Source organism: Pongo pygmaeus, chromosome 5, assembly GCF_028885625.2.
Source record: "Pongo pygmaeus isolate AG05252 chromosome 5, NHGRI_mPonPyg2-v2.0_pri, whole genome shotgun sequence".
In the NCBI taxonomy this organism is placed as follows: domain Eukaryota; kingdom Metazoa; phylum Chordata; class Mammalia; order Primates; family Hominidae; genus Pongo; species Pongo pygmaeus.
This window is the reverse complement of record NC_072378.2, coordinates 72,594,312-72,619,721: the sequence shown is the minus strand read 5'-3', so window position 1 is coordinate 72,619,721 and position 25,410 is coordinate 72,594,312. Positions and strand designations below refer to the sequence as shown.

At 41.2% G+C, this 25,410-nt stretch overlaps 2 protein-coding genes across 2 annotated transcripts in view; both read left to right on the top strand.

Annotated features, from left to right (window-relative positions):
• The window catches only part of KHDC1 (KH domain containing 1), a 21,797-nt gene extending 4,446 nt beyond the window's left edge, over positions 1 to 17,351 (top strand). The window contains exons 2-4 of the mRNA XM_054490403.2: positions 16,138 to 16,262; positions 16,431 to 16,613; positions 16,941 to 17,351. Of these exons, the coding sequence (XP_054346378.1) occupies positions 16,151 to 16,262; positions 16,431 to 16,613; positions 16,941 to 17,140 (495 nt within the window). The 5' untranslated portion in view covers positions 16,138 to 16,150 and the 3' untranslated portion in view covers positions 17,141 to 17,351. The remainder of the gene's footprint in view (positions 1 to 16,137; positions 16,263 to 16,430; positions 16,614 to 16,940) is intronic.
• KHDC1L (KH domain containing 1 like) overlaps positions 16,566 to 25,410 on the top strand; it is a 20,863-nt gene continuing 12,018 nt past the window's right edge. Inside the window, exon 1 of the mRNA XM_054490404.2 lies at positions 16,566 to 16,613. The gene's annotated coding sequence lies outside the window, so the exon portion shown is untranslated. The remainder of the gene's footprint in view (positions 16,614 to 25,410) is intronic.

Below are 25,410 nucleotides of genomic sequence, written 5' to 3'. Positions count from 1 at the left end.
CTGAGGTCACATAGAAGTGCTTTTTGAATCTAGGTTTCAGAGTTGATCACCCCCTCCACCTTCCGCCTTTGGCCCTTGGATTCTCAGTAAGAAATCTTTTAATCTTGTGGAATGGTCAAATGCATCCTTCCTACTAACAGCATGAGCTGTGATGCAGAGACTCAACGTTCACTTTAACTGGGCTAACACTTATTTGACTCTTTCTTGTAGGTCAAGCAGTAGTAGGAGACCTTTTGCTGATATATTTGCTTATTCTAGATATTTCTTTTTTTTTTCTTTTTTGAGACAGGGTCTCTCTCTGTCACCTAGGCCGGAGTGCAGTGGCATAATCATGGCTCACTGCAGCCTCAACTTCCCAGGCTCAAGTGATCCTTCCACCTTAGTCTCCCAAGTAGTTGATACTATAGATGCGTGCCACCACACCTGGCTTGCTTAATTACTACTTACTTACTTACTTATTTATTTAGAGACGCAGTCTCACTCTGTTGCCCAGGCTGGAGTGCAGTGGCACGATCTCAGCTCACTGCAACCCCTACCTCCCGGATTCAAGTGATTCTCCTGCCTCAGCCTCCAGAGTAGCTGGGATTACAGTTGTGCATCACCATGCCCAGCTAATTTTTGTATTTTAGTAGAGACAGAGTTTCACTATGTTGGCCAGGCTGGTCTCGAACTCCTGACCACAAGTGATCCGCCCACCTTCGGCCTCCCAAAGTGCTGGGATTACAGGCGTGAGCCACTGTGCCTGGCCCAATTTATTTTTATTTTAAAAATTTTTAGTAGAGATGAAGTCTCACTATGTTGCCCAGCCTGATCTTGAACTCCTGGCCTTAAGCGATTCTCTTGCCTTGGCCTCCCAGAGTGCTGGGATTACAGGTGTGAGCTACCATGCCTGGCCTAGATATTTCATATATATGAAATCATACTATTTGTCTGAGGGTCAAAGAGTTTTACTTGGCCATGAATATCAAACAGCACAAGTTGCTCTTAACTATTTAAAGATGAATTATAATCAAGAACCAAAAAGGGCCAGGCACGGTGGCTCACGCCTGTAATCCCAGCACTTTGGGAGGCCGAGGCAGGTGGATCACAAGGTCAGGAGATTGAGACCATCCTGGCCAACATGGTGAAACCCTATCTCTACTAAAAATACAAAAATTAGCCGAGTGTGGTAGTGTGCACCTGTAGTCCCAGCTACTCAGGAGGCTGAGGCAGGAGAATCTCTTGAACCTGGGAGGCGGAGCTTGCATTGAGCCAAGATCGTGTACTACAGTCCGGCGAAAGAGTGAGACTTCGTCTCAAAACAAATAAACAAACAAAAATCCCCAACCATGAGCCCAGACACCCTCAATTGGTTGCTATTGTTAGAGAATCCCCAAACCAAATTCCTAAGGAAGGCCATGCCTTGCTTTTTGTTTTTGTTTATTCTTTTGAGATGAACTCTACTCTGTCACCCAGGCCGGATTGCAGTGGTATGATGAAAGCTCACTGAAGCCTTGACCTCCTGGGCTCAAGCAATCTTCCCATCTCAGCCTCTCAAGTAGCTGGGACTATAGGTGCATGCCACCATGCCCAGCTAATTTTTGTATTTTTTGTAGAGATGGGGTTTTGCCATGTTGCCCAGGCTGGTCTCAAACTCTTGGGCTCAAGCTGTCTGCCTGCCTCAGCCTCCCAAAGTGTTAGGATTACAGGTTTGAGCCACCATGCCCCACTGGCCATGCCTTTTAATATATATTAGTCAGAACCTTCTTTGGGAAATTTTTTGTAAGGATCAGCTGGTAATTTTAATTATGTTAACTCAGGTGCACCTCTAGATAACTTACTTAAAGCATTTTATTTTATAAACACTAAGCCCATGACTTAGTAGAATGAATATAAACCTTAGCATGAGGAGAGTTGGGTTCCAGTTCGAACTCCATTTACTAGTTAGACACCTATTGAAACTTATCTTAAAATCAGGTTCCTGATAGTAAAATGGGGATAACGGGAGTGTGGATTATATGAGATGAGATGAGACATGTGGAAATGTCTTATAACAACAGGCACCTTTCTCTTACCATGTTGTTATTATTGTCACATATTTGGCTGAGAAGAAAATGTGCAGTGCTAAAGTGTGAAGTCACCAGTTACACCAGCTATGTTTGGCAGATTATGCTTACGTATTGGTAAACTGGCTGTTAATAGTTGTTAGAAGTTTCTATCCTGCTGCTTTTTGATGACCAAATATCATTTGTAACGCCAGACTCCCTGACTGGCTTATGTCGAAACCTGGAGCGAGTCTATAAGGCAAATGTTGAAAGAGTTCAGATTGTTCATAGACTGCCAGTAAAAATTGTCTACACATAATGGCCATTTTTGAATGGGAGAATAATATTTTCTATAAGTTTATAAATAATATACTCAACAGTTGTTCAATGAAGCTATTTTCTAGAAATGAATTGTTCAATGTTATAATGCCCCTGAGGCGTAGCACAGCACCTGCCGAATAGTAGGCACTAAATAATTATTTGTTGAATCAATGAATGAAAGTCTTTTTAATGGCTAGGAATTTATTCTAATACTGAATAAAAAAGGACCTGTAAAGGAGTGAAGCACATTCTAAATTACTAGGCCTAAGGAGATAAATGTATATGCCTGACCTTTGGAAAGTAATCCACTTTGATTTTACTAAAACATTCCTAGGGAAGAATCTCATGATTGTCTAAGGTACCACAGTATTTCCAACTGCATTCAGACTTCAGGCTCGGCAATCATGGCTCTGTAAGTCTGTATAAACGTCAATGTAGTTTAAGGAGTCTGACCTCTTTTTTTTTTTTTTTTGAGACAGGGTCTCACTCTGTCACCCAGGCTGGAGTGCAGTGGTGCGATCTCAGCTCACTGCAGCCTCCACCTCCCAGGTTCAAGCGATTCTCCAATCTCAGCCTCGTGAGTAGCTGGGATGAAAGGTGCCCGCCACCGTGCACAGTTAATTTTTGTATTTTTAGTAGAGATGGGGTTTCACTGTGTTGGCCAGGCTGGTCTTGAACTCCCGACCTCAGGTGATCTGCCCACCTTGGCCTCCCAAAGTGCTGGGATTACGGGCATGAGCCACCATGTCTGGTCTGACCTGTCACTTTCTAATGACCGCAAGCAATGATCTCACTGAAGGATGCTTGCCTGAAGCATTTTCTTGAGGAAACTGGTTGAAAAAAAAAAAAAAAAAAAAAAGCCAGGTGTGGTGGCTCATGCCTATAATCCCAGCACTTTGGGAGGCCAAGAAGGCGGGTGGATCACCTGAGGTCAGGAGTTCAAGACCAGCCTGGCCAACATGGTGAAACCCTGTCTCTATTAAAAATGCAAAAATTATCTGGGCGTGGTGGCGTGCCCCGTAATCCCAGCTACTCGGGAGACTGAGGTGGGAGAATTGCTTGAACCTAGGAGGCAGAGGCTGCAGTGAGCCAAGGTCTCACTACTGCACTCCAGCCTGGGTGACAGAGCAAGAGACCCCTTCTGGAAAAAAAAAAAAAAAAAAAAAAGTTTATTTTTTTTTTTTAGTAAACCGATAATTGAAAAAAATTCAGCTAGGTCATTTTTATTTGAATTTAAAATTTTGTTTTTGGAATATATAATATCTTTATTGGGCTCAAAATTCAAAAAGTGCCTTTAATGAAAAAGATACTCTCCAAGTCTTGTCTGTCAGCTATACAGTATCATTTCTTGTAAGAAACCTGTTTTTTTTTTTTCTTTTTGAGACGGAGTCTCGCTCTTGTCCCTCAAGCTGGAGTGCAATGGCATGATCTCCACGCGCTGCAAACTCCGCCTCCCGGGGTCACGCCATTCTCCTGCCTCAGCCTCCTGAGTAGCTGGGACTAAAGGCGCCTGACACCTCACCCAGCTAATTTTTTGTATTTTTAGTAGAGACGGGGTTTCACCGTGTTAGCCAGGCTGGTCTCGATCTCCTGACCTCGTGATCCACCCACCTCGGCCTCCCAAAGTGCTGGGATTACAGGCATGAGCCACTGCTCCTGGCCGTAAGAAACCTGTTTCTAATTTATTGTGTACCCTTAGTTCTCAGATAAATACACATACACAATTTCTTTTCTTCTTTTTTCTGTATAGATAGCATCATACAATATACTCTTTAGCACCTTGCCATTTTTTAACTTAATATATCTTGTGGATGGTTGCATTTTAGAGCAGAAACACTTTCTTGTAATTTCTTATAGCTACGTAGTCTTTTATTTATTTATTTATTTATTTTTATTTTAAGACAGAGTCTCATTCTGTCACCCAGGCTGGAGTGCAGTGGCCCAGTCTCAGCTCACTGCAACGTCTGCCTCCCTGGCTTAAGCGATTCTCCTGCCTCAGCCTCCTGAGGAGCTGGGATAACAGGCACCCACCACCACGCCTGGCTAATTTTTATATTTTTAGTAGAGATGGGGTTTCTCCATGTTGGCCAGGCTGGTCTTAAACTCCTGACCTCAAGTGATCCCACCTGCCTTGCTCGGCCTCCCAAAGTGCTGGGATTACAGGCATGAGCCACTGTGCCCAGCCTGAATCTTTTTATGTTTATTGTCTGTGGATTTTGTTTCATTCTTACGAATGCCCTCCTTATTCCATGACTATAAAATATTTGCTAATGGTTTCCTGTGGTATGGTTTGAGTTTTCTTTTTTACATTTAAATGTTTGATGTTCCTGAGGTGTGATTCGATTTAGGTTGTTAGGTATAGTTCAAATGAATTTTTATTATTTTTATTATTTTACATATATATTTAAGTCTAATTTTACTGTTTTTTGTTGTTGTTATTGTTGTTGTTGTTGGAGAACAGAGCCTCACTCTGCCACCCAAGCTGGAGTGCAGTGGTGTGATCATAGCTCACTGCAGCCTCAAATTCCTGGGCTCCAGTTATCTTCCCACCTCAGTCTCCTGAGCAGCTGGGACTACAGGCATGGACCACTATGCCTGGCCAATTTTTTAATTGTTTTTATTTTTGTGGAGACAAGGTCTCACCATCTTGCCCAGGCTGATCTCAAGCTCCTTGGCTCAAGCGATCCTCCCTCCTTGGGCTCCCAAAGTGCTGGGATTACACGTGTGACTCATTGCACCTGGCCTCAAATGGATTTTTAATAAGTTAATCTGTTTATTTTATTTTATTTTTTATTCATTTATTTTTTTGAGACAGACTCTCGCTCTTTCGCCCAGGCTGGACTGCAGTGGTGCTATCTCGGCTCACTGCAAGCTCCGCCTCCTGGGTTCACACCATTCTCCTGCCTCAGCCTCCCGAGTAGCTGGGACTACAGGCACCTGCCACCACACCCGGCTAATTTTTTGTATTTTTAGTAGAGACGGGGTTTCACCGTGTTAGCCGGGATGGTCGATCTCCTGACCTTGTGATCCACCCCCCTCGGCCTCCCAAAGTGCTGGGATTACAGGCGTGAGCCACCGCGCCCAGCAGGTTAACCTGTTTATTCCAATGATAATTCAATCCTTGATTGAGTAATCCGCCTTTTCCGCAGTAATCTGAATTGTCCCCTTTATTAAATATTAAATTTCTATGCATGTATGTGGGTGTATTTTTGGTTTTCTGTTCTATTTCACTGGTTGGTCTTTTCATGCATTAATAAAACTGCAGCCTTTTATTTATTGAAGTATTGTACTATTTAGTACATGGATAGGACTAAGCCTTTTTCATGCCTGTGTTTTGTAGAGCTTGTAGTTTAGGAATTATTTTAAAATTTTTACATAGTTTAAAAAACCAAAAGGATGATCTTTTATGACATAAAATTATATAAAATTCAATATATGTTTATAAATAAAGTTTTATTGGGACAGAGCAGTACCCATCGTTTATGTATTGCCTCTGACCCCTTTTGCACTGCATTTGATGAGTGGATAATTTTTTTTTTTTTTTTTGAGGTAGGGTCTCACTTTGTTGCCCAGGTGGCAGTGCAGTGGCATGATCGCAGCTCACTGCAACCTTCGTTTACCAGACTCAAGCCATTCTCCAGCCTCAGCCTCCTGAGTAGCTGGGACTGCAGGCGTGAGCCACCATGGTTGGCTAATTTTTTTTTTTTTTTATCTTTTGAAGAAATGGGGTTTTGCCATGTTGCCCAGGCTGATCTCCAACTCCTGAGCTCAAAGTGATCCGCCTGCCTTGGCCTCCCAAAGTGCTGGGATTACAGGTGAGAGCCATTGAACCCAGCCTGAGTGAGGCTAGTTTTGACACAGACTTCATGCCACAGAGTATAAAATATTTACTGTCCGGCCCTTTATAGAAAATGTTTGTCTGACAATTGCTCTAAATTACTAGAAAAGCTAATTTACTCTAAATACATTGTGATATCTATAAAAAAATTTTCAACAAAATTATTATTAGGATATGATTTAGGGCCGGGCGCAGTGGCTCACACCTGTAATCCCTCCAGTTTGGGAGGCCGAGGAGGGCAGATTGCTTGAGCCCACAAGTTAGAGACCAGCCTGGGCAACATAGGGAGACCCCCATCTCTACAAAAAATATGAAAATTAGCTGGGTATGGTGGCTCAGGCCTGTAGTCCCTGCTGCTCAGGAGGCTGAGGCATGAGAATTGTTTGAGCCTGGGAGGTAGAGGTTGCAGTGAGCCCTGATTGCACCACTGCACTCCAGCTTGGGTGACAGGGTGAGACTGTGTTTCAAAAAAAAAAAAAAAAAAGATATGATTTAGGCCAAGGCCTGGGCCCTGTGGCTCACGCCTATAACCCCTCTACTCTGGGAGGCTGAAATGGGCCAACTGCTTGACCCCAGGAGTTCAAGATCAGCCTGGGCTACTCAGGAGGCTGAGACGGGAGGATCGAATGAGCCCGGGAGGCTGAGGGTGCAGTTAGCTGTGATCTTGCTACTGTACTCCAGCATGGAGGACAGAACGACACCCTGTCTCAAAAAAAAAAAAGAAAAGAAAAGGAAAAAAAAAAAAGAATTTTTTAAAAAGGATACGATTTAATTTAAATTATTTTTGTCATCAAACTGTGTACTTCCTTGAGTGCAAAATGGCTGAATCTATGGTTTTAGTACAGTTGCAATTCATTGAAATGTGAGTTTCCTTATGTCCAAAATAGAAGACATTGAAACATTTCTTTTTATGTTTATATTTTCCAGTATACAGACAGTGATACTTAAAAATTAAGATGGGACTGAAACTTTTTATGCATTAGATGTAAATATTTTTCTGGTACATGTTTAGGTTAGAGGGCCAGTGATTGGCTTTCTATAGTATTTTTGTTCGCTATAGGTTCTCTGATTCAACATTAAGTCTAGTGTCCTTGAGAATAATTTTTTGACTTTTATTACATTTATTGGACCTATTCCCAGTGTATTTTCTCAGGTTTGATAGAAATATCACTGCAGACTTTCTCATACTAGCTGTATTAATAGGATTTCTGTCCAGTGAGATACACAGTAAGAGAATTCCAACTGAAGGACTTTGATTTTTAATGTATAAATATGACTTTTTCTCTCATTATTTATTTATTTTTCGCTACATGATAAAGTGGTGAGGATTTTTTGGTACTCAATAAGGCCAGAACTACTGCATATACATTTTGATTATAAATTATTTGGTGCTAGGCTGGGCACAGTGGCTGAGCCTATAATCCCAGAACTTTAGGAGGCCGAGGCGGGCAGATTGCTTGAGGTCAGGAGTTTGACGATACCAGCCTGGCCAACATAGCAAAACCTGTCTCTACTAAAATACAAAAATTAGCATGCCTGTAATCCCAGCTACTCGGGAGGCTGAGGCAGGAGAATTCCTTGAACCCGGGAGGTGGAGGTTGCAGTGACCCAAGATTGCACCACTGCACTGCAGCCTGGGCAACAGAAAGAGACTCCATTTCAAAAAAAAATTATTTGATGCTTAATATTCTGTAACTTGGAAAGTGCTTATGAATGAAAATAATCAAGATATACTTTGTGCTTTTCACTTTTCAGGTTTTATGTGATAAAACATTGATACCTACAGTTCATTCTCCCTCCTTGGAGAGTGGAACATTGCTGAGCACAATCAATCAAAATGAGAATAGTATGTAAAAGGGACCAGAATCATGTAGCATGATTTGAACAGCAAGTAACAGGGAACACTGGTCCAGTTGGATGCTAATAAAGCACTGTATTATTGCCAATAGCAGGCATTCCAGGCATATTATGCCAAGGGCTCAAATTCAGTTTCTTGGTTTGCCTCCCTTTCCACCTTGTGTTGGCTTCCTCTTCAGGTTGGTAGCAAAATACTTGTAGCTATTTCCAAAATCATATCCTGCTATAAACACTGTGAGAAGGAAAGAAGAGACAAGTTCTTTCTTGTGTCTGTCTTCAGAAATGAGACAACCTCTGCTGGAAGCCTCCTTTAGGTTTTGCTTAATTTCAAAACTGGGACATGTGCCATTTCCTAAAGCAATCACTGGCAAGGGGAATGAGATTATCATGATTAGTCTAAACTAATCACCTGGAATTCAATTGATGTTAGGAGTTAGTGTCCATCAGCACTAAACAGGGTTCTATTTTTCTATATTTTGACATCATCTGGGAGTTGAAAAACTGCAATTGTGAGCCAGAGATTGACAGAGTGATAGAGCCACTGAATAAGAAATGGATTTATGACCTGGGAACATGAGAAGCCGTGCTAAATGAAACCCATACATTTGAAGCTGTCAGTTTCTCATAGATTATCTATTTGTTCAAGTATAAGGAATCTTGAGAAACTCATGTAGGATGCAATAGAAACTATATTTTATTTGAGTGCATATTTGTTAACATATTCCTGCTTTTTAAGTACTCTACCATCAGGCTGGGTGCAGTGTCTCATGCCTGTAATGCCAGTGCTTTTGGAGGCTGAGTCGGGAGGATCACTTGAGCCCAGGAGTTTGAGACTGCAATGAGCTATGATCACGACACTACTCTCTGGCCTGGGCAATAGGGCAAGACCCTGTTTCTAAAAACAAAACAAAATAATAAAAACAAAAATAAAACCCCTCTACCATCAGAAAGTTATTGACACTTTTGGTTTCAGATGTGTCCGTCTTTCTGTGAGTCCACATCCAGCAGAGACAGGCAAAGCTAAGAGCACCAGGGCTCCTCTCCTTCCTGTGCGTGTGTGCTTCCCGTGAATATACGAAATAAAGATGATTACTTACTCCATGTGTTACACTTGCAAACCTTGCCTTTTTTATTGCTCTAAAATATGAGGTTACCAAGATTGTGCATAACTAGCATTAGACAACTCACCACACACTATCTCTGACTCTGTGTTTGTGGTCCTATATGGTACTTTGGATAATATTATTTTCATAATTATGCATGAATAATTTTTCCAGCGGCACCAGCTGGCCCTAGCTGGCAGCCACCCCTACCCAGTATGTAAGTACTTTGTTGTTTTTCAAAGATACTTTTTCAATGTTGAATATAATTTTTTTTTTCAAGAGACTGGGTTTCACTCTGTCGCTTCGGCTGGGGTGCAATGACATGATCATAGCACACCTTGAACTCCTGGGTTCAAGCAATCCTCCTGCCTCAGCTTCATGTTAGCCACCACATTGGTGAGCTGGATTTTTTTATTTTTTAAGCTTTAACACAAAAGTTAAATGGTTTCTTTATTTCACTCAAGGGTTAATAATTGAGAAAGTGATTATCAACATGTACACAAAGCTAACTAGAAGATTAGCTTTCTCAGTAGAAATCCAAGTGTCCTGTTAACACTGGTGTCACTTACAAATAAATGTTTTGAAACTTTACCTTTTTTTTTGACTCCCAACATAAAGGCTGTACTAGAAAACCTCAGGAATGTAATAGTGTATTTATAATTTTTTCTTCAAAAAATCCCTTGAAGTTCAGACATTAACACTGATATGCAATACAAAATAGCTCCACAGGACAGATGGAAACAGGGAAAGTCAGATGGTTGGCATTTAAAAGGAACAGTAATTAAGCAATTGAAAGTGGATTGGATTGTTGGTTAATATTTGTTCATTTGAAAGAATCAAGTGGAAGAGGTAACCTCTTGGAAGAGGGAGATTAAGTCACACCTGATGCTTCGCCTCACTGACCAAAGGGCTGGGATATCTTGTTAACTCCCTCTTTTCTGTAATTGCATTCTGTACTCTAATTTTCTCAGATCGTATATTCTATCTTATTTTTCCCTCTGGGCAAAAAGAAATCTTTCTGTTTACTTCACCCTAAGTCTTTCCTCTGAGAAAAGGCAGTCTTCTCTAACAAGGGAAAGAAAACCAGGAGAAGGGAGAGAGGAAGGAGGGAGAAGAAGGGAAGATGAGAGAGAATAGAGAGGAGAGAGAGAGAGAGACAGAGAGAGAGAGAGACAGAGAGAGAAGTGGAACATCGGATTAAAGTAGAAGACAGAGGAGAGGGGAAGGGAAGAGGGAGCAGGAAGGGGGATGCTCCAAGCTCTCAATCTCAGGACTGTGCAAAATGATTTTCCAGGAGATGCACATGTGGTCTCATATTTCTCACTATAGTCCACCCAGGCTCTCTCCTCAGGTCTGTCTCCCACTGGCAAAACCCATTATAGCCAGTCTCGATGCCTTACCTGGAGGGAGGACCAGGACCTGGTGCCAGGTCTGGGACTCCACTGCTGTACCTGAACAGACTTGTTGGAGGCATTCACATTTCTCTCCAATCTGGGGGAAACAGCCTGCAACAGGAAAGGAGTGAGTGGGTGTTGGTGTTTTCCCAGGGCCACCTAGTGGTCCTAGCTTGCTGCACCCCGCTTTTTGACTGAGGGGAAGCAGCAAGTGTGACTGAATCTCCTTCTTGCAAGGGGCTACCACTTCCACTTGATTCTCTCTTTTTTTTTTTTTTTTTTTTTTTTGAGGCAGAGTCTCGCTCTGTTTTCCAAGCTGGAGTGCAGTGGTGCAATGTCCACTCACTGCATCCTCCGCCTCCCAGGTCAAGCCATTCTCCTACCTCAGCCTCCCGAGTAGCTGAGATTACAGATGCGTGCCACTATGCCTGGCTAATTTTTGTATTTTTAGTAGAGACGGGGTTTCACCATGCTGGCCAGGCTGGTCTATGAACTCCTGACCTCAGGTGATCTGCCCGCCTCGGCCTCCCAAAGTGCTGGGATTACAGGCGTGAGCCACCATGCCCGGCCGTCCACTTGATTGTTTCAAATGGATGTCTGTGGGGCACGGAAAGGGGCTCAGCTGAGGGGGCCTATGGGTATTACCCAGGGAGCAGCCTCAGGTTGGGGTAACTGCTGTTGGTGCTGCCACAGCTGCAGGACGAAGAGGTGGAAAGGCACTGGGGGAAGTATGGAATCAAATTTTTAAAAACATTTTATTTTGGAGCTACTTGCCCCAAATCTTGAAATCAGAAAGTCCTGAGGGCTCTGTCTTCAAAATACATCCCAATACATTTCAACCACTACTACTCTATTCTAAAACATGTTGGGCTGGGCGTGTTGGCTCATACCTGTAATCTCAGCACTTTGGGAGGCTGAGGTGGGTGATCACCTGAGGTCAGGAGTTCGAGACCAGCCTGGCCGACATGGTGAAACCCCGTCTCTACTAAAAATACAAAAATTAGCTGGGCGTGGTGGTGCATGCCTGTAATCCCAGCTAATCAGGAGGCTGAGGCAGGAGAATTGCTAGAACCCAGGAGGCAGAGGGTACAGTGAGCCAAGATCATGCCATTGCACTCCAGCCTGGGCAACAATAGCAAAACTCTGTCTCAAAAAAAAAAAACGGAAAAAATAAAGTTGACTTATTTTTTTTTTCTAAAATTCAAGCCCAATGTGCAAAATAATCAAACTATTAGGATGCCGTTTATTTTGGTTTCTTGGAATGACCACTGTTAATAAAAATGTTTGCTCTTCTAATTTATATATAAAAAGGAATATTCAGGTTTGCTTGATGTTCTGCAAATTTTGAGTGACTCAAACATATTATGAGTGTTCTTTTGGTTACCAAGCTTAGAATAACACAAAAAACTGACAAGTCAAAAGAAAAAAAAATTTTTTTAGGTTATTTGTAATAAAATGATGTGTACTTCTAAAGTTAAATGATCTTCTGGTTTATTTTACAGACTGGCATATAACTGTTAAGACCTTGATTATAAAGAAGAAAATGTCTTTGTCACTTATCAATTGGTGACTTTCATAATATACGTTATGGGGTAAATTAAAGTCCCTGGGGATTTGTCAGTGCCCTCCTTAATTCTTGTGACAACTCTCCTTCTCTTACTTGAGAAGGGAGTGTTCGTGATCATTTGACCTGTTTTAGGGAACTGTCCATGCGTTTTACAGATATTTTGGAAAGTTCTTTTTAAAATATTAATGTTTCTTGTTAATGATTAATGTTTAAAAATGTAAACTAGAATTTTTCAAGTAGTCTATGCTATCACAATTCTAAATTTACTGTTAGTGTATGACCTTCTCCCAGAAGTTAAATCAGCTCAAGTGGCTGAATAGTTCTCCTTCATTCGGTGAAGGAGAGATTAAAAGAGGTAATATTTCTGAGTGGTGGAGGGGCCTGCTTAAAAAAAAAAAAAAAGCAAATATTTACATAGGCAGTAGATATGTGATGAGTTGCTCCATATCAGAGAACTTTGGAAATTAAGAGGTTTTTCTGACCTCTTGTGAAAGTCTCATTAAAAATGGCAAGAAATTAAAAAACTTTTAGAAGCTTTGCTGTTACCCAAGGGGGTAGCCATATAATAAAGTGGAGATTCATTCAAAGTCCAATAACCCGGAATCCTGAGGAAATAATTTACGACTAGGCTAAACAAGTAGCATTAACCAAAGCAGTTGCCATACTGATGGTTTGTAAATACGTTCTAGCCATTGTCTGCTTATCTCTAGAAAGGATTGAGGATATTCCTGATAGACAGCGAAGGTTTTGCTGATAAAATTGCCTGACTATTATTCTGGACTTAAGGAATTCCAACGTATTCTTCAGTGATTGGGTGGTGGGGGGTGTATCTGGCACACGTTTCCCGTGACTGTTATTAAAAAAACAGCTCCAAAATGCCTTTTAACAATAATAAACACACTTGCTGTACCAAATGAATATTTAGAACAATTAGAAAGAAAAAAATGAATTCTAACATTAAATTTGAGAACGCTCTCCAAGACTTGAACTTCCATGTCTTGGGAATTTCTAATTAGCCTTGATGGCAATATCAACTCCTCCTGGGATCCATAGGCTACTCCATACAGTTAGGAATTCACTTCCTGAACCTGTACTCTGCCATATCACAAGCTCACGTTTCTAAATACTACAAAGGATTCATTTGATGCATCTAGCTTTTAATAGGTAACAACAATCTTCCCCAAATATCCATCTAATTAGTCTCTGCATGACTAGAAATCTGAAGATTTAGTCTTTTGGAAAAGACTTCTAAAAATCAAAGGAAAAACTACCCTTGTCCTCAATGGAAAGGAATTCACTGAGGAACCACAAACTGAGGATTCTTAAGTATCTTCCAGAACAATGATCTTTGGAAGAAGACGACCAAACCAACATCTTCAGTTCAAGCTGCTGACACCAAGTAGATACTTTCACCCAAGACAATAAAACAAGATACATGTTCTGGTATCTTTGCCCTCCTTTAAAAATTTTGCTCTCATTATCAAAGTGCCTAGTTGTCCCCTAGAGGCCAACCAAAAGTTTTAAGATTATTTCACAAATTATATTTTATCTTAATCTTCTGTATTACAGAATTTCCATGCCACCTAAGGAAAGGCAAAACTTTCTTGTGCTTTTTTTGCAGACTATAGCTATTGTTTTTAATTTTTTATCATATTTTAAGAGACAGGGTCTTGCTCTGTCGCCCAGGCTGTAGTGCTGTGTTACTAGCTCACTGCAGGCTTAGACTCCTGTGCTCAAGCAATTTTCCCACCTCAACCTCCCGAATAGCTGGGACTGCAGGTGCACACCACCTCACCTGGCTATTTTTTTTAGTTTTTAGTAAAGATGAAGTCTTCCTTTATTGCCTGGTCTGGTCTCAAAATCTTGGCTTACGGACCCCCCCCGCCCCACCTCCCCCCAACCCCCTGCCTTGGCCTCCCAAAGTGCTGGGATTACAGGCATGAGTCACCACTCCCCGATTCATTGTTTTAAATCTGACTAATGCAGTTTTTATCCTCTACCTGATTCCACTAACAAAAATTTAATAGCTATTCAACACTTCAAAAGGCAGATTTTCTTCTACAGGTTTCTTCTGGAATTTGAATTTTCGTGACAGTATTAATTTTTACCTTTAGTTTTATCAATATTGAACACTGACCTCAAACAACAAAGTATGTCTGCTGACATTATTGCAATAATGTATGAGTCTCTCCTTGCAGTGTTAGTCCTTAATCTTCAGTGACTCCCCAGCCTTCACTCAAGCAATGTTCACATGTTGAAGAATTAATTTTCCTGCTCTCACTGTGGTAAATGACACTTATACACCCCATATCCCTTTCACTTTGTGCAACACTAAGGCACTACTTTTTATGTGGATATCAGGTCACAGATCATTATACAAACTTATCTAGTGTAATATGGAGTGAGTTTTAAACTATTTTATTAATAATATTTTTCAATATTTTAAACATCTACTTCTATAGGAAATGATGTTTCTTTGAGAAAGGTACTCAGACACATAAAATGAGGCAAGTATGGACTATTCAGGAGACCTTCCAGGAGAGATGACCGACTCCCTCTTCATCTGTACTCTGGGAGCTCCAATTCCAGTAATAGGAATAGTATGACTAGAAAAGGTGGTCCAAAATGTGTCTCTGGTCCTAGTAGAAATCAATAGATGACACTATTTCTTTTCTGGAGGTCCAGCAACCTAGCTTAAATTAAAGTTTCATGGTGGTTATGAATGATTTCATAGTTTTTGGTTTCTTCTTGGCCAGCCAAGGACAGCTTTTGTTTGATAGCAAATACTGTTTGCAGCACCTCGCTAAAACATTACTGTTCAGGCAGAAGAGTTTTGTGGCAAGGTTAAAAGACTACCTGTCTCTCTAGAACAGATTCAGATGGAGTTGGGACATGATTTCATGGCCTGGTTTTGAAATCTAGTTCTTTGTCTTTGCAACCTATTGCTAAGATTAATAACTATTTTGTTTCCAGCACTTACCTGAATTTGACTAGTACATCTTGTTCAGCCTTAAGTGCTACTGTAGAGTCATTATATATTCACTGTGTATATTTTGCAAGAAAATGTACATGAGAGACCAACTGTATGCAGATGTAGAGAACGTTTTCCCGATAAACTTGTGACAAGTGGATTCTGACAATGGTGTAGATCTGAACCCCACAGATGAAAGTCCTGATGGCTGACTTTTCTTTGGTCAAAAGGGGAGGCTGAAGAGTAAAAAACACCTAGGAACTCACAGTTGGGAGCTGACAGGCATAGTTGAATCTTCCCTACCATACATAAACATCTCTTGCTAAATATTTTAACCAGTCAAGGTTGCTCAGTGATTGTCATGCAATAAGATGTAAAAAGTCCATCTGTAACTATATTTGAAACCAGAGAGAGAACATTCCACAATGAAGACCACATTAATCTCTTTACTTCCCTTCCTAGATAAATTTAGCAGGATAATCACCAAATTGCCCCATTTTAGAAGACTGGCCACTACACCCTAAACACTCCTTAGACTCACCCAGTTAACTCCTACAGTTGGCTGCCTACAACATTCTTCTGTTTGTGTAAAGTGTATTTTCCCGTGTTGTTTGCTCTCCCTTGATGCAGCACACCAAACAAACCCCGTCTTGTTGGAATACACTCTGGTCATTGGGTGACTGTCAACACCTATGCAAATCTAGGGAGCCCATTTGGAGCCTTCTTGCACCTCCATCCCTCAACTCCTGTCCTGGTTCATACCCAGTAGATCTGCTCCAAAATCCTTTGAATTTAGAATGAAGAAAAAATTTTGATTCCAGGGCATCAGAAAGGCAAGCACTAATCAGATGATTAAGTTTGGCATGAAGGATTAAGCTCAGAACAGAAAATTACTTGGAATGAATTATCTTGGGAAGAGATACCGGGATTGTACACTCACCCTAAGGTAGTTCAAGGGGCAGGTTGTTGGGTCCCTATGTTAAGGACAGAGCCTAGGCCCTCCCTCACTTTTCCAAGTCTTTTGCCAACCAGTTGCTTGGACTTGGCCCTATTCTGTATCAGGTCAGAGCAGAGCATGGACATGGGAACGAGTGCTCTCAGCAAGAAGCCGTGGTGGACCCTGCCTCAAAACTTTCATGCACCAATGGTGTTTCACATGGAAGAGGACCAGGAGGAGCTCATCTTCGGTGAGTGGCTCTTGCTAACGTCCCCGCCTTCATCCTTGTCTTCTCAGTTTTCACTCTTCCTCTCCCCTCCCACCTTCATCAGTCACATATTCCTACCCTGAAGGCCACCTCGCCATTCCCTAAGGGCTGGTGCTTGACAGACCCTCCTCTCACCTCTTATGCTCACAGGGCATGGTGACACATACCTTCGCTGCATTGAGGTGCACAGCCACACCCTTATTCAGCTGGAGAGTTGGTTCACAGCTACAGGCCAGACTCGTGTGACTGTAGTCGGACCACATAGGGCAAGGCAGTGGCTGCTGCACATGTTTTATTGCGTGGGGAGCCAGGACTCCTATCATCATGCTCGAGGTAGGTATCCTTGGCTGAACTGTGGTTTTGGACTTGGTGGTGAAATTCTGGCTAAGTTGTGTAGCATCTTGGATTCTTGAAGAATCCCTTGTGTGGCTAGGGAATCCAAGTGCTTCCCAGAGTTCATTGGGAAGAAAAGTGCTCATCTTTTTTTTGTGGCATGAGATTGCTTAAGGTGGAGAGGTAGCTGGGAGGTGTAAACGGGCTACCTTGGAAGGCCTGGGCTGGGGTGACATCCTCCCTGCAGCCTCCCTGATGGAGTCCAGGCCTGCCAATGGGCCCCAGTTATGGGCCCTGGTTCATTAGCCCTGGGCACTTATTTTGCAGGCCTGGAGATGCTGGAACGTGTCCGAAGCCAGCCCCTGACCAACGATGACCTGGTCACCTCCATTAGTGTGCCACCGTACACTGGAGACCTGTCTTTGGCTCCCAGGATAAGTGGAACCGTGTGTCTTAGCGTTCCTCAGCCTTCTCCTTACCAAGTGATTGGTTGTTCGGGATTCCATTTGAGTTCACTGTATCCATAATTAAGGACTGATCTCCCCTGGGAAGTGGGGATGAGAGGAGTAGTCTTGGCTTCACTTTTGGTGAGAAAGACGTGAAAGACACTGAGGAAAGTTTGAACTTGTGGTCAGGACCTGTCCTTCTCAGGTCTTCTAGACATGTGTCTGAGGGAAGTCTCTTGAATGTAAGAAAGTGTTATTGGCAAAGCAATCCAATAAAATAAGCTACCTATGATGCAAAGGCTTCGATGTGCTGTCCTCTTTCCTTAGGATGAAATTATTCACCCCAGAGTTTTCCTGGACCTTAAAGTGCAGACAAATGGGGAGAACGGAAAGGTGGGAGGAAGGGTCCAGATAGAGATGGAAGGTGTTCCCACCACAACTGCCTGGTGAAGTAGGCAGCCAGGGAACCTGGTGAACACGAGGTAGCCAGCCTTGTCCCTGATTGCCCAAGTTTGTGGGTGGGGGTGGATGGGGTGGTTTTCAGGGAGCAATGGATTCTGAAGTCCCTCATGCCATGAATTAAATCAAATACGAAGGCTTCCTGAATCTCCACTGAAGAACGTTCTCTGATTGCCGAGTCTATATTTGGATCTGTCTAGGCAAGATTATGGCAAGCTAAACCTGTCCTCAGTTGAACTCTTCCTCTTCAAATTTGCCCCTTCTCCAGCAGCCTGTATCTTATAATGAGGTAATTGCAGTACTCTAGGAGAGTGACGATGGTGACTTGGACCAGAGTGGAGTGGTTGAAGTGTTAGGAAATGGTTGAATTTGGAACATAATTTGAAGCCAGCAAGATTTGCTAATTACATGGTTTTCAGAAGGCCAATTACCAAATAAAGGTTAAAAGATCATATTCACAGTAGAAAAACACTTAGAGAAAATGTTGAAAGAATTCAAGTTATAGTAGTCGAACACTGTGGCTCATGCTTGTAATCCTAGCACCTTGGGAGTCTGAGAAGGGCTCAGGTGTTGGAGACAATGGTAACATGGTGAAACCCTGTCTCATCCAAGAATACAAAAATTAGCCTGGTGTGGTGGCACACACCTGTCGTCCCAGCTGCTTAAGGTGGGCACTGGGGTTGCAGCACTGCTTGAGCCCAGGAGGTGGAGGTTGCAGTAAGCCAAGATCACACCGCCATACTCCAGCATAGGTGACAGAGTAAGACTCTGTCTCAAAAAAAAAAAAAAAAAAAATTCAGGTTGTTTACAGACTGTCATACAGACTGCCAAAATAAATTGTCTACACATAATGGCCACTTTTTTCTTTCTATAATTGAATTGTTCAGTTAGTCCTGTGGCCTATCCCAGTGCCTTAATAATTATTTGTTGAAAAATGAATGAACATCTTTTTATTTTATTTTATTTTTGAGACGGAGTCTCGCTCTGTCGCCCAGGGTGGAGTGTAGTGGTGTGATCTTGGTTCACTGCAAGCTCTGTCTCCGGGTTCATGCCATTCTCCTGCCTCAGCCTCCTGAGTAGCTGGGACTACAGGTGCCTGCCAACACGCCCAGCTAATTTTTTGTATTTTTAGTAGATACGGGGCTTCACCGTGTTAGCCAGGATGGTCTCGATCTCCTGACCTTGTGATCCACCTGCCTCAGCCTCCCAAAGTGCTGGGATTACAGGTGTGAGCCACCGCGCCCGGCCATGAAATTCTTTTTAATGGCTAGGAATGTATTCTAATATTGAAATAAAAATAACCTGTAAAGGAGTGAAGCACATTCTAATTTGCTAGGCATAAAAAGATAAATGTATATCCCTGACCTTTGGACAATAATCAACATTGATTTTACTAAAAATTTCCTAGGGAAAAAATCTCATGATTGTCAAAGGTACCATAGTATTTCTAACTCTAATCAAACTTCTGGCAAAGGTCTGTGTATACCTTAGTACAGTTTAAGGAGTCTGAGCTGTCATTTTCTTTCCGTCTTTCTTTTCTTTTCTTTTTTTGATATGGAATCTTGCTCTGTCACCCAGGCTAGAGTGCAGCATGATCTCGGCTCACTGCAACCCCTGTCTCCCAGGTTCAAGCGAGTCTGGTGCATCAGTCTCCCTGGGATTATAGGAATGTCACCACGCCTGGCTAATTTGTTGTAGTTTTAGTAGAGATGGGGTTTTGCCATGTTGGCCAGGCTGGTCTCGAGCTATTGGCCTCAAGTGATCCACCTGCCTCAACCTCCCAAAGTGCTGGGATTACAGGCGTAAGCCACTGCGCCCGGCCAAGCTGTCATTTTCTAATGACCTGTAAGCAATGATCCCACTGAAGGATCCCTGTCTGAAGCATTTTCGTGGGGAAACTGGAAAAAAAAAAAGAGAGAAAACAACCACAACAAGCTGGGTGCGATGGCTCAAACATGTAATCCTAGCACTTTGGGAGGCCGAGGCAGGCCGATCACTTGAGGTCAGGAGTTTGAGACCACCCTGGCCAACATGGTAAAACCCTGTCTCTATGAAAAATACAAAAATTAGCTGGGTGTGGCGGCGGATGCCTGTAATCTTAGCTATTTAGGAGGCTGAGGCATGAGAAACAGTTGAACCTGGGAAGCAGAGGTTGCAGTGAGCCAAGATCATGCTACTGCACTTCAGCCTGGGCGACACAGTGAGACTCCATCTCAAAAACAAACAAAACAAAGCAAAAAAACACCAAAAAACCAAGAATGATGCTAAATGGATTTGTGTGTGTGTGTGTGTGTGTGCCTGTGTTTTGCTACCATATTTCCTGTTCAATAGGGTCAATATTTATTTTCCCATAGAGAATGTCCTCTGAAGCCTTAAGTTATGTTCTCTATGTGGAACTACTCTTTATTATACTGAACCAATAATTGAATATCAGCTATGTCATTTTCATTTAAGTGTAAAATTTTGTTTTTTGAATAGATAATTTCTTTATTGGGTTCAAAATTCAAAAAATGCTTTTAGTGAAAAAGATAACCTCCAAGTCCTGTCCTTCAGCTATACAGTATCATTTCTTGTAGGAAATCTGTTTCTAATTCCTTGTATACCCTTGGTTCTCAGATAAATAGACATATACAATGTCTTCTTTTTTATATTCAGATTGCATCATACAATATACTCTTTAGCACCTTGCCTTTTTAAAAACTTAACAATAGGTCTTGCAGATGGTTGCATTTTAGAGCAGAAACACTTTCTCATAATTTCTTACAGCTATATAGTGTTCCATTGTATGGATATAGCATTCAACCCATTCCATATTGATGGACTTTTAGGTTATTTCCAACCTTATGTTGTAACAAACAATACTGCAGTACTGCAATGTGTATATGTCATTTTGCACATGTGTGAATATATTTGTGGGATAAATTGTTAAAAGTGCATTAATGGATATAGCCAAGTTTCCTTCCTAATTGTTGACAGTTTATACTTCTACCACATGTGTATGAGTATCTGTTTCCTTACACTCTCACCAATGATGAGTGTCAAATATTTTAAATTTTTGTCAGTCTTATTGATAGATGAAAAATGGTTTCCTAGTGCTGTTTTAATTTGCATTTATCTTATTACGAGTGGCACTGAATATCTTCTTATTGGATTCCCATATGTGTTTTCCAATGCCTTTTCATTCATATGTATACACAATTTATATTGCACTTTCTGTGACCTGTCTATTTAGGCTGTTGTCCATTAGGTTGTTATTGATTTATAGGACCTCTTGATATATTATAAATATTAGTGCTTTGTTTGTAAAATAAGCCACAAATACTTCTTTCCAGTATGTCCTTTGTTTTTTACATTGTTTGGGTGGTATTTGCTATGTAGATATTTTTAATGTTTATGAGGTGAATTCATGAATCTTTTTATGTTTATTGCCTCTGGATTTTTTTAGTTCTTAGGAATACCCTCCTTATCCCATGACTATAAAATATTTGGTAATGGTTTCCTCTGGCATGGTTTGGGTTTTCTTTTTTACATTTAAATAATATTATTTAAATGTATTCCTGAGATGTGATTTGATTTAGGTTGTTAGGTATGGGTCAAATGGGTTTTTATTATTTTTATTGTATATATATTTTAATGTAATTTAATTTTTTTTTTGGAGACAGACCCTCTGTCACCTAGGCTGGAGTGCAGTGGTATGATCATAGCTCACAGCAGCCTCAAACTCTTGGGCTGCAGTTATCCTCCCACCTCAGCCTCCTGAGTAGTTGGGATTACAGTTGCACACCACCATGCGTATAATTTTTATAATTTTTGTAGACAAGGGGTTTCACCATGTTGGCCAGGCTGGTCTTAAACTCCTGAGCTCAAGTGATCTGCCCCCCTTGGCCTCCCAAAGTGCTGGGATTACATGTGTGAACCACTGTGCCTGGCCTGCAGTGATATTTCTGTCAAACCTGAGAAATACACTGGGGAGAAATCCAATACATATAATAAAATAAAAAATTATGATCAAGGACACTAGACTTAATGTTGAATCAGAGAACCTATAGTAAAGAAAAATACTATAGGTAATATATAAGGCCAATCACTGGCCCACTAGATGGAAAACTTTTATAGCTAACCCATGGGAAGTTTCAGTCCTGTCTTAATTTATTAAGTATCATTGAATGTACACTGGAAAATATAAACATAATCAATCAGAAATGTTTTAATGTCTTTTCATTCTATTTTGGACATGAGGAAATCAGTTTTTAGTGAGTTGCAACTATACTAAAGTCATAGATTCAGCTATTTTGCACTGAAGGAAGTACATAGTTCTATGACAAAAAAAATTTAAGTTAAATTGTATCTGCTGGGCACGGTGGCTCACACCTGTAATCCTAGCACTTTGGGAGGCCAAGGCAGATCGATCACCTGAGGTCAGGAGTTTGAGACAAGCCTGGCCAACATGGTGAAACCTTGTCTCTACTAAAAATACAAAAATTTGCTGGGCGTGGTGTAATCCCAGCTACTCGAGAGGCTGAGGCAGGAGAATTGCTTGATCCCAGGAGGTGGAGGTGGAGGTTGCAGTGAGCTGACGTCACGCCATTGCACTCCAGCCTAGGCAACAGAGCAAAATTCTTTCTCAAATAAAAAAAAGAAGAGAAAAAAAATTGTATCCTTAAGTGATGATTTTGTTGGAAATTTTTTTTATAGATATCATAGTGTATTCAAAGTAAATTAGCTCTTCCTGGTGATTCAGAGCAACAGTCAGGCAAGCTTTTTCTATAAAGTGCCAGATAGTAAATATTTTATGTTCTGTGTCATGCAGTCTCTGTCAAAACTACTCACTCAATGATTACAGTGCAAAATTAGTCAGAGGGAATACATAACTGAATGGTACCACACTGTCCCAATATAACTTTATTTATAAACACAAAATGAATTTTACATAATTTTATGTGTGAGAAAAAATAATTTTTTTTTAAATTTTTTAGAGCTGTGTAAAAATGATTCCTGGCTGGGCACAGTAGCTCACACCTGTAATCCCAGCACTGTGGGAGGCCGAGGTGGTTTGATCACCTGAGGTGAGGAGTTCGAGACCAGCCTGGCCAACATGGTGAAACCCTGTTTCTACTAAAAATACAAAAAATAGCTGGGTATGGTGGTGCACGTCTGTAATCCCAGCTACTCGAGAGGCTGAGGTAAGAGAATTGCTTGAACCCGGGAAGCGGAGGTTGTAGTGAGCCGAGATCGCACCAGTGTACTCCAGCCTGGGCAACAAGTGTGACAGTCCATCTCAAAAAAAAAAAAAAAAAAATTTCTAAACCATGATCTATACAATAAACACACATGAGAAATTGTGGAAGACAGTGTGGTGATTCCTCAAGGATCTAGAGCCAGAAATACCATTTGACCCAGCAATCCCATTACTGAGTATATACCCAAAGGATTATAAATCATTCTATTATAAAGACACATGCACACATGTATTTATTGCAGCACTATTTACAATAGCAAAGACTTGGAGCTAACCCAAATGCCCATCAATGATAGACTGGATAAAGAAAATGTGGTACATATACACCATGGAATACTATGCAGCCATAAAAAAGAAGGAATTCATGTCCTTTGTAGGGACATGGATGAAGCTGGGAGCCATAATTCTCAGCAAACTAACACAGGAACAGAACCAAACACTGCATGTTCTCACTGATAAGTGGGAGTTGAACAGTGAGAACACATGGACACAGGGATGTGAGCATCACACACCTGGGCCTGCGGGGGGGGATGAGCAAGGGGAGGGAGAGCATCAGCACAAATACTGAATGTATACAGGGCTTAAAACCTACATAAGGGGTTTATGGGTGCAGCAAACCACTATGGCACATGTATACCTATGTAACAAACCTGCACATTCTGCACATGTAGCCCAGAATTTAAAGTAAAATTTAAAAAAAAGAAAAAAAAGGGAAAAGCATTGGTCCTATCTATGTCCTAAATAGTACAAAACTTCAGTAAATAAAAGGCTGTGTTTTATTAATGCATAAATGGAAAGACAAATCAATGGAATAGAATAGAAAACCAAATATACATCCACATATATGCATAAAAATTTAATATTTGATAAAGAAGATGATTCAGATTAATGTGGAAAGGCAGATTACTCAATCAGTGAATGAGTAATCATTGTGATAAACAAGCAAACCATTTAAAAATCCATTTGAGGTCAGGCAAAGTGGCTCACATGTGTAATCCCAGCAATTTGGGAGGCGCAGGAAGGAGGATTGCTTGAGTCTAGGAGTTTCAGATCAGCCTGAGAAGATGGTGAGACCTTGTCTCTACAAAAATAAAAAATAAAAACTTAGCCGAGTGTGGTGGTGTGCACCTATAGTCCTGGCTACTCGGGAGGCTGAGCTGGGAGAATAACTTGAGCCCAGGAGTTTGAGGCTGCTGTAAGTTATGATCACACCACTGCACTCCAGCCTGAGAGCAAAATACACAGCAAGATAATTCCAACTGAAGGGCTTTGATTTTTAAAGTATAAATAGGAATTTTTCTCTTCCTATTTATTTATTGTTGGCTGCCACATGGAGTGGTAAGGATTTTTCTATAGTATTAGTATTTTGGTACTCAATACAGCATATACATTTTTATTATAAATTCTTTGATACTTAATATTATATGACTTGGAAAGTGCTATAAATGAAAATAATAAAGACATACTTTGTGTTTTTCAATCTTGAGGTTTTATGTGATAAAACATTGGTTACCTGCAGTTCATTCTCCCTCCTTGGAGAGTGGAACATTGCAATCAACCAAAATGAGAGAAGTATGTAAAAGGGACCAGAATCATGTAGCATGCTTTGAACAGCAAATAACAGGAAACACTGGTCCAGTTGGATGCTAATAAAGCACTGTATTAATGCCAATAGCAGACATTCTAGGCATATTATGCCAAGGGCTCCCTTTCCACCTGTGTTGGCTTCCTCTTCAGATTGGTAGCAAAATACTTGTAGCCGTTTCCAAAATCATATCCCGTCATAAACACCAGGAGTAAGAAAGAAGATATGGGTCCTTTTTTGTGTCTCTTTTCAGAAATGAGACAACCTCTGCTGGAAGCCTCCTTTAGGTTTTACTTCATTTCAAAACTGGGACATGTGCCATTTCCTAAAGCAATCAGTGGCAAGGGGAATGAGATTATCACGATTAGTCTAAACTAATCACCTGGAGTTAAATTGATGTTAGAAGTTAATGTCCATCAGCACTAAACAGGGTTCTATTTTTCTATATTTTGACATCATCTGGGAGTTGAAAAACTGCAACTGTGAGCCAGAGATTGACAGAGTGATAGAGCCACTGAATAAGAAATGGATTTATGACTTAGGAACTTGAGAAGCCGTGCTAAATGAAACCTATAAATTTGAAGCTGCCAATTTCTCATAGATTATCTATTTGTTCAAGTATAAGGAATCTTGAGAAACTCATGTAGGATGCAATAGAAACTATATTTCATTTGAGTGCATATTCGTTAACATTTTCCTGCTTTTTAAAAACTCTGCAATCAGGCCGGGTGCAGTGCCTCATGCCCATAATCCTAGTGCTTTGGAGGCTGAGCTGGGAGGATCTCTTGAGCCCAGGAGTTTGAGACCTGCCTGGGCAACATAGCAAACCCTGTCTCTACAAAAAACCAAACCAAACCAAACCAAAAATGCAACAAATTAGCTGGTTGGCGTGGTGCACTTCTGCAGTCCTAGCTACTTGGGAGGCTGAGGCAGAACTGCTTGAATTCGGGAGTTTGAGACTGCAGTGAGCTATGATTGCGCCACTACTCTCTGGCCTGGGCAATAGGGCAAGACTCTGTCTCTAAAAACAAACCAAATAAGAAAAACAAAACCGGAAAACCCTCTATC